Genomic DNA, 16,336 nt, shown 5'->3' with positions numbered 1-16,336 from the left:
TATCCAAAATCAAGAGGTCTTTTGAAGTAGAGATCAGCCTGTTCCAACTCAGTCAGAAGCAAAACTCCATGCCTTCTCTAGGGATGACCTACGAGGCAAATGGATCCGGAAAACATCTAATGCATTACTTTCCCATGATTTTACTGGACTGCACTTCCTAATGCTACTGTTATGCTCACTGACCTAACAGATATTTAGCTAATTTGTCCTAATTATTAGATTTTACAAATTGCATTATTCATGCTGAACTCATCTGAGGGAATACGGAACAAAATTGTAGACTTTGACAGGATCTCGGAATCATTTCACATAAAGCCTTCATATTAAAGATGAAGAAACTGATATCCATGGTGGTTAACAATGTACAAGATCACACTGTCTAGTGACAGAGATGGAATCAGACTCCCAAAAGAAAAACATCTAAAACCAAGCAGCAATAATCAAGACGTTACACAACATGCAGAGGGTTTTAAATGTGTATCATTATTTTAATTTTAGAATATGCTGGATTCTAGTCTGTTTTAAAAAAACTCCTAGACTCCTGTAATCCCAGCACTTTGGGAGGCCGAGACGGGTGGATCACGAGGTCGAGAGATCGAGACCATCCTGGTCAACATGGTGAAACCCCGTCTTTACTAAAAATACAAAAAATTAGCTGGGCACGGTGGTGCGTGCCTGTAATCCCAGCTACTCGGGAGGCTGAGGCAGGAGAATTGCCTGAACCCAGGAGGCGGAGGTCGCGGTGAGCCGAGATCGCGCCATTGCACTCCAGCCTGGGTAACAAGAACAAAACTCCGTCTCAAAAAAAAAAACCTCCTAGACTACTCCCTCAGGTCAGCCTGTCCCCAACTCTCTTAGCTCCAGATCAGGCCCAGCAGCCTTCTTGGTGGGTCTTTGTCCTGAAGAATGTGGCTCTGCTGGAAAAGCCTACTCACTCTGTAACTGTGTGTGGGCTGTTCTCAGCCTTCTGGAGCTGCCAGCCTAGCCTACAACAAAGAAGGGATATAAACACAGACACACAAGTAAGGGACAAGGAAGCCAGAGAGGAAGGCAGGGAGAAAAAGAACTGGGAGAAAGGAAGCCCAGGAGAAGCTCTGGTTGCACTGGTAGGGCCAGGGTCATCTCACATGGGCTCCATTTCCTGTCTCTATTCTTTTCCTTTCAGTAAGAGAGCCATGCTTCCAGCTGAGATGTGATTTACCAAGCAAAAATCTTCAAATTCTTTTTCAGAACTCACCAGGCTGCCTTGTTGAAATCAGTTTGTGTTCCTCAGACATAACTAGGTAATAGCTAAGACATTAAGATTTCCGGTCAGGTTAAAGCCACGTTCTAACCTTTTACCTACCGAAGAAAAGTCAACTACTCAAGCCAGATTTCAAATTTCATTATCTTCAGGTAGCCTCATCAACGGACCCCTATGAAAACTGATATATTTTCAGAGGAAAGTACACTAAGATTAAATTTCTTTGGCTGAAACCAACCTTTTCCATTCTCAGACTTCTCTATTCTAACTTAACCAAGTCTATATGATCAAGTTCTCAGTTTCAAACACTAGAGCTTAACTTAGATTTTCACCTCAATCTTTTCTTTCATATCTAAACAATAATCATATAATAAACATAGGTATGTAATAGGATGTAACCCAAACAGGATGTGTTTCCATTCCACAACAATGCTGTTGTTCCCATACCTGAACCAGGAGCAGCTTCATCCTCATGACGGCTCTTATTGACTACTAAGAAAATGCTCATCATATGCACAAAAAACCGGAAATTGCCTCTGTTATTTATTTTGAAGCAAATAAATGTATTCTACATCCCTAAATTCCCAGGGCAATTCATATTAAAAAGGGCTTCTTTTGTTTCTAACCTAAACTCTGCCATATGTTAGAATACACCACTGAAGTGATGCCATTTCTGTTTGGTTCCTTTATATACACTTCAGGGTCCCTTTGGACAAACTATGAATACAAAAATAAAACAACCTAACTGTCTCAAAGATGAGAACACACGTCATGATTCTTGCATTCCTTTTTAAAACAATGTCAGCACTTGAAAGATAATATCGCTCCCCAGGACAGAAAGTACACATTGATGTGGTTCTAGTGGTCTGTTTTGTTTCTAAAACCTATCCTTGGCAGAGAGAGTATAAATCTCTTCCTTTATACACAGGAAGCTCAGAAATTTTTATTTGCAAAGGCTTTAGGTGATATTAGTCCTCCTCACCTGTTTGACCAGCACATTCTTCATGACGACCATGGGAGATAGCGTTTGGAAGGCATTCTTTGCAGTTTTGGAGTTCTGCCTCGGCCTGTCTTCCCTGCTCCAGCCTAAGGCGCTCAGCATGTCCTCGGACTCCATCTGCTCTGCGGAACTCAGACATTCTGAGCTCCCATCTGGTGGGCAGAAGAATGGTCAATTCACTTAGGCTCTAGACAGGGGCTCTAAACCGGGCTCCTAAGGAGCTATGGACCCCTTGAAATTGAATGCAACACTTGTGATGTGTTTTTGTGAATTTTATTGAGAAGGAGGCTTTTAGCTTTCATTGGATTTTCAATGGGATCGGTAATTAATCCCTCCTCCCCCAAAGATTAAGACTCATTGCCCTAAGACAAGTTTGACTTCCTTTCTAACTCTCTCACAGACAAAAACCTGCCTCAGTTAGGGCTCACATGAAAGTAATCATCACCAGTCTACAGGAGAAATGAGTTCAAGGCTTCAAAGTTAGTTAATTACTTTCGAGAACCTGTTGTTGAGAAAGGAGATGGGTATGGCCCACGGTAGGATTAAGACCTTCAGAGGGTCTGGGTACCACAAGATGTAATTACAATAAAAAAAAAAAAAATCTGTAAACCTCAAAACTTACATCGATATTGAAATAAATTTATTTACGTATTTATTTAAGACAGAGTCTCATTCTGTCACCCAGGTTGCAGTGCAGTGGCATGATCTTGGCTCACTGCAACCTCTGCCTCCCGGGTTCAAGAGATTTTCCTGTCTCAGTTTCCCGAGTAGCGGGGATTACAGGCGTGCACCATCATATTCAGCTAATTTTTTGTATTTTTAGTAGAGACAGAGTTTCACCTTGTTGGCCAGGCTAGTCTTAAACTCCTGACCTTAGGTAATGCATCCACCTCAGCCTCCCAAAGTGCTGGGATTACCAGCGTGAGCCACCAGGCCCAGCCATCCACACTGAAATTTAAAAAGTGTCTTCCTAGATTTTCTAATTGTAAAATTCTGGATAAGTTCAAAGCTGAAATTTACTTGTTTCTTTTGTTGTCTGTCCCCAACCTCCCACTCCTTTTGCTGGTATCCTAAGTGCATGCTGAGTGTGCCTTTTGTTTGGGGATCCTGCACAATGGGTGATAGAAAGATGTTCTCCAAGGCAAAGAAAATAAGGTTGCTCTATGTAAATTTCATGCAAAAAGGATGTGCTTAGACACCTGCTGGAGTAAACTAAGAGACTGCTGTACCCTGCTATCCAGGAGTCTGGAAACAGCCTAAATGCACATCAAGAATCTCAAAGTCATCTGGATGAGGCAGAACTGAAATGTGACTGTCATTTATGTGAATGTACTGTCAACAATTACATTTTCTCCAGCTTAATGAAGACTGTATGACCAGAAGGATATGCATCAATGGAGATATTACTTAGAATCTCCAGTGACACTTTTCAAAAATTATGAATGTTGGGGTCCTTCCCTTGATCTACTGAAGTGATTTACCTGGTTCCATGGTAGGTATATTTTCACAAAACACAAGTAATCCAAATGTGCACCTCCAGTTAAGAACCATAAGACCAAAAACAAATGAGTCCAGATACAATGTACATATTGGGTGCCCAGAACTTGGTTTCTAAATGCCATTCTGCACGTAAAGGAAATGAGGGCTCCTTGGAGAAACAGCTGATTCTAAGACTTTGAAAGGGAAGGTATGAGATAAGCCTGGACAGCTTGTTGTCCCAGAAAGCAAAGAAGTACTCAAACATTAACAGAGACGTCAAAGAGACACAAAAGCTATCCTGAAGGGACTCCCACTGGCCAAATTTGAGACAATTTGAGTATCAGAAATAATGATTTTAATGGACTGACAAACTGAATTACAAAAGAATTCATGAATACATTAGTGATACTCAAAAAAGAGGGAGGAGGGAAAGCAGTTTTTACAGAAGAATGTCAGCTGATGATCTACAAAGAATGGTAAAATGAGAAGATCACCACTTTTAAACCACCAATGTACTGACTCAGGCAAGGATCATCAATGGATGCTAACTCTGGTAAACTTTGTTGGGAAATAGGATAGTCACACAATTACAAAGTATTGTCCCTAAATTACTTATTAATTACAAAGAGAAAAGAGTACTTTTATGATAAGTCTGGTATATACTATCTTAGCCAAGTGATCAACCAACCAGAGCATCACCACGAGTAAGACTTACTTACGAGTCTCCACATGTGCTGTAATGGAAAAAAACAAAGCATCAACAACACAGTATTTTAGTCAAGATGTTTATCTTGATCCTAATAATGGGGACACTACTAGAAAATCCAGAGTGTGAGACATTCTATAAAGCAACAGGCCTGACTCATTCAAAGATGTCAACGTCATAAAGAGGAAAGAAAAGAGGGGAAAGAAAAGATAGGGGAGTGGTTATAGACTAAACCAGACTAAAGGACAGAACAACTAAATGCAATGCTCAATCTTCAGCTGGATCCTGGATCCAAAACAGACAGACAAAAAGACAAAGAGCGCTAAAGGACATTATTGGGACAATGGGGTAAAATCTGAATACGGAGTGTAGCTAATAAGTATCAGAGTTAAATTTCTTAGGTATGATAATGATATTATAACTATATAGAAGAATGTCCTTGTTTTTAGGACATTTGTACTGAAGCTATTTGGGGGTAAAATGTCAGTTGTTTGCAATTTACTTTCAAATAGTTTGTGTGTGTCTATGTGTGTGTGTAGAGAGAAAGAGAGAAAGCATATATGGCAAAATGATAGATATATGGGGTTATGGAGTATTCATTTGCTTTTGTATAGGTTTGAAATACAAATGTGTAATTAAAATGGAAAAAAATTGTCTTGATTTTGCAAACTTCATCCTAAATCTAAGGTAACTTGGGCAGTGAGAAAATCACTGGCACCTGGCCCAAAAGTGGCTCGAAGCATTCCAATGGCATTCACTGGGTACTTTCTGGGGCATAATGAGTTTGACAATTTTAATACTACCTTATGTCTGAGTAGTACAATATTCTTAAAACAACTGGCCTGACAAAGTTGAAGTTGTCAGAAGTGTCAAAATGTCAACAGTACTGGAAATAATAGATGGCAGGATTGTGGATAATGTTTATTTTCTTCTTTGTGCCTTCCTAAATTTCTAAGCTTCTACAAAGAGCACATATTACCTTCATGAAATAAGAAACAGACAAAAAGCAAACATGATATTAAAAGAAAAAAAGAAACACTAGGCCTCCAATATTTCCCAAACCTGTCTGATCATACAACAGAAACACTTGTTTTTTAAAAAAACCCATATTCCAGGCCCTTTCCAGACTCCTGAAAGAGTCACCAGGAAAGGGGTTTGGTGATCAACAGTTTTAACAAATGCCTCAGGTGAGCCTTATGATGAGGTAGGGCTGGGAAACAATCCAAAGGGCTACAGGTTGGCCTGCTCTTCCCTGGGCTGTCCTGGCTCTGGGCAGGGCAACTAATTCTCTTAATCTAATCCCTTCGTCTTTAAGCAAGTCTATTTATAATTTGCCTTTTCAAGCAGCATGCCTACAGGGAGAAAATACGCCAATCTAAAGACAAGAGAGTTCTAGTTTTCCTAACAGCTGCATTTCTCACTATAATACATCAAAATGGACTGATTTTTCTTTGTGAGTCTGGATAATATAAATCTCCTTGAGAGGATCTACTCTCAGGATGTTGACTCAGCCAGAATCCCTCAGCATCACCCCTCTGCATCCCTGGGTCAAAAATCACACTATCACCATATTCAAGCCACTACCCTCAGACTGGGAAATAAAAAAATAGACACAGCATAAAATTCAAAGATTCAATGTATATGCAGCTAGCCCTTTTGGGTAAGGTTTAAGACAAACTTGTAAGGAAAATTGTTCTATTTTCTTATCGCTAATAGATACTCAAGTTTAGAACTCGGCCAGGTGGTTCAGAGTCCAAATACAAAATGCATACGGTCTCGGGGGAGGGGTAAGAGGTACTTTTCTAAACACAACAAAACACTCTTTCTCAATGAAAAAGTTATCTTACAAATTATATACAGTATTTAACTGGGAGTCTTCAAATTTGTTACATGTGACAATATGCAGTAGCATCTTCCCCCTACAATGTAATAATTCCTATGAAAAAGGCACTAAAACAACAGAATTATAAGTATTTAAATATATTTTTCTAGTAACCAGTTGCAATAGTTGGAAGTGTAAGATTCAGAGTCTAAGTTGAAAAAAGATGTCAAATAATACTTTCAGAACGAACCCTACAGTGACTTTGATGAATACCCTGACATATGGCATCAGAATTACCATGCTGAGGCATCAGGTAATTCTTTCTTCTGTGCATGAAAGCATCCCATCCTTATCACATAAATGAGTTTTGGGTAGGAAATTTTTCAGGCAAAGCATTCACTCCAAAACAGAGGAAGGACAAGATATTTTTAACCTGAAAAGCCAGAGTCCTTGTCTGACTCAGCAGCAGCCATCCCGAGCTGACGAGCCACTTTTTTCATCTCTGTGCTTTTGCCTACTTTGGTGGAGAGTCTTCTGGGGCTCTCTCTGGATGGGTTTTTCCTCTCCATGGTTTATTCGGCTGGAGGCAGATTCATTGGTACTCTTTGCATCTGGACTGCCCTATGAAAAACAATTACATAAGAAGTCACTACCTGGAGAGCTGAAACAGGTGATCCAAATAGTGAATATATGGGCAAAGAACACTGGCCTCACCCACTTCAGCTTTATTTTCTCAGAGGTCTCAAGTGACAAAAGTTTACTTAGAGTTTACTAAACAGAATGGTTTCCACCCAAAAGGAAATTCACAGTCCTCTGGCTGCCCTCTAATTCCATTACAAATTCAAGGCATACAAACCACATTCAGCATATGCTTTGTAAACTGCTAACAAAGGCACATTTGATTAGGCTTTTGGCAGTGGGTAACAAAATGAACTCACCAAAGGAGAGAGGGGACAGGGGAGTGAAGAGAAGGGAAAAGGAAGACGGGAGAAGGGAGAGGGCAGAAGGAAGGTGAGAAGGGAAAGGGAAGAGGAGAAGAGAGACACCACAAGCCTTGCTTTCCATGTGTACATTTGCAGGCTCATGACCTATTGCCAACTCCCATAGTGTAGTGTTTCTCAAATTAACCTCTAAATCCTTTGGCTGACATTGAACAGAGAGCAAAAACAACTCCCTATACATGCATGCTACTTTTGGGCTTAAAAAACACTTTTATGGGCAAATAAAATCATATATAATAAAGAGCTGATAATATGTGTTGCTATTAGTGTTATCTCACTTGGGCCTCACAATGTCATCTTCAGTTGCTGTCTCACTTTGCAGGGGAGGAAACCGAGGCTCAGATAAGTTACATTCAATCGTTTAGAAATATTTATCCAATCCCACTGTAAATCAGGCATGGTGTAAGGACTAGGGATACAGAGTGAACAGAATAGGTATCTGTCACTCCCTTCAAAGTGCTGGCCAAGGATAAGAATATCCCAGATATTTTAACATGGCCATTTGAGTCACCAAGGAATGGCAACTGTAAGGCTAGCATAAGAACACAAAGACCACCACAGGGATAAGGAGAACAGGCCAACAGGAAACATGACAATAATGAAACTGGGAAGATGCAAGCAAAGCCTTGTGATGTTCTAATTCACCATGCACTCCTGATTCTGTCCTGTTGTCCTTCTGAGTGAAGACAAACTCAAGCCCCCTGCCAAATGGCACTGTATCTGGAATACTCTGGAGTGCCAAGTCTGGATGGCTCTGCTGATATAAAATCTAGTGAAGAACATTAACTACCCTAGAAGCAGCAGAGGAAGGATTCAAAATAAAATTAAATAGAAGACAAGGATGCTTATAAGCAACCCTCTTGCTCATACTTTTGCATACTGTAGGAGGAGACTAAAGAGAACACAAACTGGACTGAATGAGAGTGAATTTTAAACACAATTCCAAGTTAAAATCATTTTTCCCCATATCTAATTCATTTAAGGGGACTGGCTTCCTCATTCAACTGACATCAAATCAAGTACTCTTCCACAGGTCACATATTTAATCCTATATGCATAAAAGATAAACAACAGCACTGTCACGTCTTGCAGAGAACTATGAAAAAGCAATGTCTATTTGACAGCTATGAAATTTGACATCATGGACAGCCCAGTTTAAAAAGTAGACTAAAGTATAAAACTATATCTCTAATTAAATCAGGATCCTTTTGTATGAAATTCAACAAACGTGCATAGTATAATTTTCCTAAAATAATACTGTCCGAAAGTGAATAGAAGCCTTTTCCAAAATGGAAGTAGATGAGGACTGTGGATGCCAGGCTGTTGATTTACATTAGGAGGGTGGCTCATGCTAGTTGCAACTAATTAAGAACCTTACTTAGGATCTTAGGTTCTTGAAGTTTCACAATATCTTCCTAAACATGGATTATTTTACAGGTACTTTAGACCATGCATCCCAATGTAGTCTTCTACAATCTTTGTGGCAAAGCAATGAAAAAAGTCTTGCTATTATTATTAAAGTGTAGTCAGTGGAACTACAGAAAATACACAGGAATTTATTCTGGCTTATTGAGAATTTGTAGAACAGATAATTGATCATGGAGTCAAAATACTAAAACATTGACAAATCAGTTGCTGACGCTCAGAAAACAATACTCCAAAGTATGGCACTTTAGCAATAACGAGTGCTTTGTTGTCGTTTTTTGTCTTATCTGAAACTGTGTCTTGCTCTGTCGCCCACGCTGGAGTACAAGGCCACAAACATGGCTCACTGCAGCCTCAGCTTCCTGGAGAAGAAATTACCTGACCTCTCTTGTCTGATAGTAGATCAGAAAACCATCATTCTAGAACGGCTCCTGCCCCGATAACAGAGAGGAAGGAATGCTACACAGAGGTCAAGAATAATTCTGGACGGACAGATCTTGCTGGGTTTCCCACCTCAGTCCGTTACTATTAGATCACACTCTTTTTGTTTGGTTGATTTTTCTTTTGTTTTGTTCTTTATTTATAGATGCGTCACATGTTGTTGCTCAGGCTGGAGTGCAGTGGCACGATCACGGCTAACTGCAGACTCCACCTCCTGGATTCAAGTGATCCCTCCCTTAGCCTCACGAGTAGCGGGACTCCAGGTGTATACCACCACACCCAGCTAATTTTTAAATTTTTTGTAGAGAGTAGGTCTTGCTATGTTGTCCAAGCTGGTCTCGACCTCCTGGGTTCAAGCAATCCTCCCACCTCAGCATCCCAAAGTGCTAGGATAACAGGTGTAAGCCACTCTGCCCAGCCAGATCATACCTTTTTTGTCCAATATTTCTACATGGCCTTACATTCTTCATCAAACCTAAGCATAAAAATAGTTTTCCCTGAGTTTGGGAGATTTCAATTCTAAAGACTCCTGTGTCATAAGAAAACTTGGATTAAACAAAACTGTTATGTTTCCTCTTGTTAACCTGTCTTTTGTTATGGGAGGGTCAACAGTGACCCTTATGGTAGGCGAGGAAAGGTATTGCAGAGGTAAGTTAAAAACAGAACAGATACTAAACTTAGATCCTGGGGATCTGGTGGCAGCTGGAAAGAAAGAACGCAAAGTGGACTTTAGGATGACAAATTGACTATTTTGGATATAAAAATGATTAAAAATATGAAAGCCTCTGTCTTCAGTAAAGCTCTCTTAAGCAACAAGAAGCCTTAGCACTGCAGCCGGGGAGGCTCACGTGGGATGTGGAACAAATGGCTACATCCCTCCCCAGACTTTCTTTCTTCGGAGGAGCAGCACTGCCCTCCTGGGAGTGGCTGAGGGACCCACTCACACACAGCACCACATAAAGCCCTTAACAGGAGAGAAGCAGAGAGTGATGGCATTTACTACTGGTGCTCTCAACCCCAAAGTTTGCAAGGCAAAGTCTGAAAACCTCAAGAAGTTGCTTGATTTTTTTCCTTCTAGATATTAGTTTACAATAAAGTTAGATGCTCACACACTGACTAGGAGTTGAAAATGGGTTACTAAGCTCTTAACCACTGTGTTCTTTCTGCTTCCTGGCACAGACTGGAAATCACTCACACAGCTTTACAAATGCATGTACCTTACTCTGCATTAGAAAGGCTAATTTAAGCTCCAAAACTGTCAGAATTTACCCTAATTGGGCCTCTTATGCATGTATATGTAACACATTGCCCAAAAGTTTCCCAGAGAGGATAGTACACACTAAAACTCATAATGGAAAGTGAATCAGCTGGGTGCGGCACCAGTAATCCCAGCACTTTGGGAGGCCAAGGCGCATGCATCACCTAAGGTCAGGAGTTTGAGACCAGCCTGGCCAACATGGTGAAAGTGTGTCTCTACTAAAAATACAAAATTAGCTGGCTGTGGTGGCACATGTCTATAATCCCAGCTACTTGAGAAGGTGAGGCAGGAGAATCACTTGAACCCAGGAGGTGGAGGTTGCAGTGAGGCGAGATGTCGCCACTGCACTCCAACCTGGGGGACAGAGTGAGACTCAGTCTTAAAAAAACAAAAAAACCCAAAGTGAATCAGAGCTGGGCAAGGTGGCTCATGTCTGTAATCCCAGCAGCACTTTGGGAGGCCAAGGCAGGTACATCACCTGAGGTCAGGAGTTCTAGACCAGCCTGGCCAATATGGTGTAATCCTGTCTCTACTAAAAATACAAAAATTAGCTGGGCGTGGTGGTGTGTGCCTGTAATCCCAGCTACTCAGGAGGCTGAGGCACGAGAACTGCTTAGGTCTCGGAGGAGTGGAGATTGTAGTAAGCCAAGATTGTGCTTCTGCACTCCAGCCTGGGTGACAGAGTGTGACTCAGTCTCAAAAAAAAAAAAACCAAAAAAAAAAAAACAGTGAATCAATAAATATATTGGTTTATATAAGGAGACAAAACTAAAAATTCTAGCAAGTGCTCCAAAGCACTTAGCTCTTACTCTTTTTGCACTTCTGACATTAGTCTAATTATTTTTCTCCTCAACCTCGAGTTTTTTTTCCCCCCCAACCCCCAACAATTAACATAAGGCATTCAACAGAGTAATAAATTCCAACAAATGGCTGACCTGCTGTCTCTCTGACAGCTCTAGTAGCTTAGCAGTCATGGAAATACCTGAACAGCCTGAAGGTCAAGATTCTGCATTTCCAAACACCATGGTCACCTTAAGAGCTAACCTCCATGTCTGGTCCCCTGCAGGAAACAGATATTTGATCTATCCCTTATGCTAAGATGAAACCTCAGGGACAAATCCAACATCCGAATTAAAGGTTGGTCTAATCCACAAACAATCTTTGTGGAGATTTGTCCTTATGATTAAAAAGGAGATCCAAGGGTTACAAGAAAAGGATCTGAAATGCTGCTTTCAGATCTCTCCTTTTATAGACACTTGGCAACATTCCTGGGAGCTCGAGTTCCCTTTAAAATGTGTCACGTGTATAACATGTGTGCCTGGACAGAAGTGTGAGGTAAAAGCTCAGGCAGAGGCTTAAATACAACAAAGTGATAAGGTCACAGAAAGCAAACCTTGAGTAATCCCAGTTAGAATGATAAGTTCATTACTAGGTTTTCTCTGAATCATTTTCTTTTGGCCTGCATATTCAGATACCATCCTGAGAGAATGTCTGTGTATTTTAACAGTGGAAAAACCCTATCTACCTAAATGTCTAATATTCACCTTCTCTTTCACATTCATTTCATTTCTCCAAGTTGGCTGAAAATTCGTGTCAAAGATCCTGAACCCCAATTTCATACAATTTCCTATGTTTGAGACCAGTTTGGCTCTATTTTCACCTTTCAAAGAGGAGGTGAGCTTAGAGAACATTCTCTGCTCCGCTCCCCTGCTGCAATTAGTTAACAGTAACAGTGCCCACCTACCCATTCGCACCAGCCCACGTTGCATCTGTGCCAGGCAGCATGTGCACCCTCCAGGCATCTACCAGCCTGCCAGCTCAGCAGGGCAGAACTGGGCAGACCCTAGTATTGTGCTGGGACTGGCATACCACCAGTCTTCCAGGGCAAACGCCCAGACAATGCATACTGCCAGGACTTGAGCAATAACAGGGCGCCTAGCTCCAGCCTGTGCCCTGGGCCGGGATCAGAGCTCCCCCGAATCACGCACCCACTAACCACTAACTCCTTACTTGGCACTGCCCACCTTCTCCCCTAGAACACTACCCCCGGTGCCAAGCCTGGCGAGCTGGCCACAGGGGAAATAACCAGCAACGTGGGTGACTGCAGGTCTCTGGAAAAGGCAGCGCACCTGTGCCCTGGGGCCAGAACAGGGCTACCTCTGACCTCAAACTGGTAGTCCAGGACCCTCGCCCAGTTACCAGTTCTGGCGCCCACTCCCCTCCCAGCCGGCTGGCGGTTGCCCTAGGGTTAAACCAAGGCCCACCTGCCCTAACGGAGCCGCCCCACTGGCCCCTCACACAAGCCCCCTCCCCACACGCAGCCCCCTCCTCACCCGCGATTCCCTCTCCCACGCCCCTCACATCAAAGCCAACAACCCCCGCTCCCACCATTTGGCCCTCCGTCCCCCGAAAGTCTCAGTTTACTCCTCTTGCCTACTCGCTCCTCTTCCTCTCTCCCCTACTTCCACCTCCTTTCCCCACGCTCCTCGCCCAATCCCTCTCCCGCCACCAGCCCTGTTCCCCTCCTCCCGGATCCAGCCCTCCCTTTCTCACCTAGGGCCAGGGTCGCCGCTCCACGACCGGTCCCGTTGGTCAGGTGGCGCATGCGTGAGCACGGCCCCGCGGCTCCATGACAACCTAGTCGTCGCTGGTTGTCTCGCTATCCCTCCAACCTCCCGCCCATTTCTCCTCCCCCCGCCTCCGCGACAGCTTTCGCCAGCCCACGTGACCCGGCTCGGAGGTCCCGGCACCATAGAGACCGCACACTTTTCTCCTAGAAGGGACCTTGGAGACTCGCCCTTTCCCCGCCCCCGCCGGAAGACCAGGCTGGCGCGGAGCTGGGCCGGCGCCCTCTCCGCGGCGGGCTAGCGTCTCTATGGTTGGTTCCTGAGAACCCGCCGCCATTTTGTACGGGGGCCTTGAGCAATGAGCGGCTTGAGCACGGTTTCGAGGCGGGGTTCCGAGGAGCTGGGGGTGGGGCCGGCTTGGAGCCGCTACTGCCAAAGATGCGACTCCCGCACTGCCATGGTGCGTGCCGCGGTGCAGCCGTTGGGGTTGGGGGCCCGGGCGAGGCGTGTCTGGCCCTTGCGCGAGCCAGGAGCGACGGTGCTCAGCGTACGAGAGCGGGCGCGCTGGCAGCCTCGGCGTGGAGTCGCGGTGACAGGGGCGCCAGACCTCCCCGCGTGCTCCTCGCATTTTCCCTACGCGTTTGCCCTGGTTTGTTTTTGTTCCCGTCCACTCTCGAGACCGTGCTCCAGGAGGTTGAGGGGCGATGAGTTATTTTAAGTGGTTGATTTCATGTCCTTTGATGTTTGACTTACTTTGTCATGTGCGATGGGTTTTATATGGACGCTGTTTCTCGGTGAAGGTTCACGGTGAACACGTGTGTAACAGCTGAAGAAAAGGGCTTGGGATCAGTTGGCGTTCTGCTGCCTTGAATCGATGAGGGTTACTTAGAATTATTTCTCTAGTGAAAAAGACACCCGCGAGTTTAAAGAGTGTTGACAGATCGAGGCAGATTGTAGACTGAGCTGTCCAATAAGGTGGTCACTAACTACTCGGTAAGTTTCTCAGTCGTACTAGTCCCATTTCATGAGTTCCATGACTCCTTGATTGGACAGTGCAGATTATAGCCCATTCCCAGCATCGTAGAAAGTTGTATTGGACAGATCTGATCTAGATGGTGGGGATAGTTTTATACTGGTCATCCAGGCCTTTGTATGTGCTGCTAGGTCATGGTTAATCACGTGAGTCCTCTAGACAGAGATAATTCTAATGTATTATTGGGTATGGGTGTACTTACTAGGAATAAGCTTTACCAACAAGTAATGTGCCTACAGCATGTAAGGCTTTTATTTTGGGGACAGATTGAAAGCAATAGTTAACAATTACCAAGTAATTCAGAGCCACTCCCCTTTATATGCACCCTCTTATGATGCCTTACAAATTTATGACGCAGGTGGTGTTTTTTTTTTTCAGCTGTGTAGACTTTTTGCCCATTAGGACACAGTTACGAAACCCTGGCTTTTATCCATGAAGCCATTAATAGATTGCCTTTTTTTGAAGTAGAATGAAACAGTCTGCCTTCAAATAACTTAATATCTGATATGGGAAATAAGACAAGCTGTAATAAATAATATGAAAGAGAATGGGATAAGTACCAGAAGATTCTGGACAAAATTAAGTCAAGGGAGAAAAAAAAAATTTTTTTTTTTGGTTGTTGGAGGAGGATGAGACCAGTAGGTAAGTTTAAGGTTAGCTAAAAGTTGAATTTGCAAAAATGGAAGTGGGTGAGAGTGTAATGCATACCAAGCAAAAAGGAATTAATGAAATAAGCAAAAACATGAGGGGTGGTCCTATCTTAGTCTGTCAAAGGGGCAAATAAATCCACTATGAGAGGAATGAATTAATGGCATCTGCAGCAACCTGGATGAGACTGGAGACTTACGTTCTAAGTGAAGTAACTCAGGAATAGAAACCCAAACATTGTATGTTCTCACTCACAAGTGGGAGGTAAGCTATGAGAATGTAAAGGCATAAGAATGGTACAATGGACTTTGGGGATTCAGGGAAAAAGGGCTGGAAGTGGGTGAGGGATAAGAGACTACAAATTGGGTTCAGTGTATACTGCTCGGGTGATGGGTGCACCAAAATCTCACAAACCGCTAAAGAACTTACGCATATAACTAAACGCCACCTGTTCCCCCAAAAACCTATGGAAATAAAAACAACAAACAACAACAACAAAAAACGGGTACTTGGCTTAATACCTGGGCGACAAAATCTGTACAACAAACCCCCATGACACAAGTTTGCCTGTGTAACAAACCTGCACATGTATCTCTGAACTTAAAAAAACAAAACAAAATTGAAAAAAGAATAAGACTGCCTTCAAATAACTTAAAATCTAATATGGGAAATAAGACATGCTGTAATAAGCATTATGAAAGAGAATGGGGTAAGTACCAGAAGATTCTGAGCACAATAAAAAATTAAGAGGAAAAAAAAAAAAACCTTTCTTTTTCGGTTGTTGGAGTAGGAAGAGACCAGCAGGTGAAGCTTTAAAGTCAGCTAAAAGTTGGATTTGCAATAATGGAAGTGGGCGAGGGTATAATGCATTACCACACAAAAAAGAATCAATGAAATACGCAAAAGCATGAGGCCCTATTTTAGTCCTCTGAAGGGGCAAATAAACCAAACTTCTTTGACTTAACCGCATTGTGAGCAGACAGCCATGTTGTACCAATAACTTGACCTTCTGACAAGTATTTTAATGGAACCAAGTGAATCAGACTAATTTAATGATAGGCATAATTTTTATGATTATTTTATGCTATGATTCTACATAATTACATATACAGAATAAGCAATTCATGAAAATGGATAGTGAATATTTTTATGTCGCTAAACCACTGTAAACGTTTTTCTTTCCTATTAATTTACCAAGGTTTGTAAATCAGCATCTATTGATAGTTTACTGGTGCCACAAATTCTTTAACCTTCTCTCACTTTACTCTCTTTGTTCTTGTTTGGGGTAAGGATCCTGTGATGGATAGTGGGTTTTGAAGCACCGGATTTTTCTTGCTGTAGGGTCCTTTCCAATTCAAGTTCTCCCCAGTACCATTGTGGTCTAGGCTTGGTTTGCCACCACCACCACCAGTAGGGGGAGACATATGCCCTTAAATCCTACATTTAGGGATTTGCAAATGTTTCTTTTTTCCATCTGCTTCATGAAATAGTAATCTGCAAGAGGTCCTGGTTTAAATAAGTAAGATATTGTAACCTGCCTATCCATATGAGGATTTGAGTTTTTTCATGAAGAGTCAACCATGAACTGTTTTATTTGAAGATACTTTAAAGGGTATAATCTATTGTACAATTTAAAATATTTATAAACAATTGTTTAATAATTGTTGAATTTAAAATTAAAGACATTTAAAAATATTTAAAAGTAATTAAAAT

General features: G+C 42.3%; 1 protein-coding gene across 4 annotated transcripts in view; it reads right to left on the bottom strand.

Annotated features, from left to right (window-relative positions):
• The window catches only part of CIPC (CLOCK interacting pacemaker), a 110,336-nt gene that overhangs the window by 5,373 nt on the left and 88,627 nt on the right, over positions 1-16,336 (bottom strand). Inside the window, exons 1-3 of one of the 4 annotated variants that reach the window (XM_035261141.3) lie at positions 12,120-13,009; positions 6,684-6,871; positions 2,226-2,395 (exon numbers count right to left, since the gene is read on the bottom strand). In XM_035261141.3, the coding sequence (XP_035117032.1) occupies positions 2,226-2,395; positions 6,684-6,819 (306 nt within the window). In that variant the 5' untranslated portion in view covers positions 6,820-6,871; positions 12,120-13,009. Of the gene's footprint in view, positions 1-2,225; positions 2,396-4,437; positions 6,872-12,119; positions 13,010-16,336 lie in introns of those variants that run through there. The other 3 variants (XM_035261142.3, XM_002754148.5, XM_035261140.3) reach the window with 3 other exon arrangements.

The sequence above is a fragment of the Callithrix jacchus genome, chromosome 8, assembly GCF_049354715.1.
Source record: "Callithrix jacchus isolate 240 chromosome 8, calJac240_pri, whole genome shotgun sequence".
Classification (NCBI taxonomy): domain Eukaryota; kingdom Metazoa; phylum Chordata; class Mammalia; order Primates; family Cebidae; genus Callithrix; species Callithrix jacchus.
Note: the sequence above shows the minus strand (reverse complement) of the source record. Positions and strands in the feature narration are given on the sequence as shown.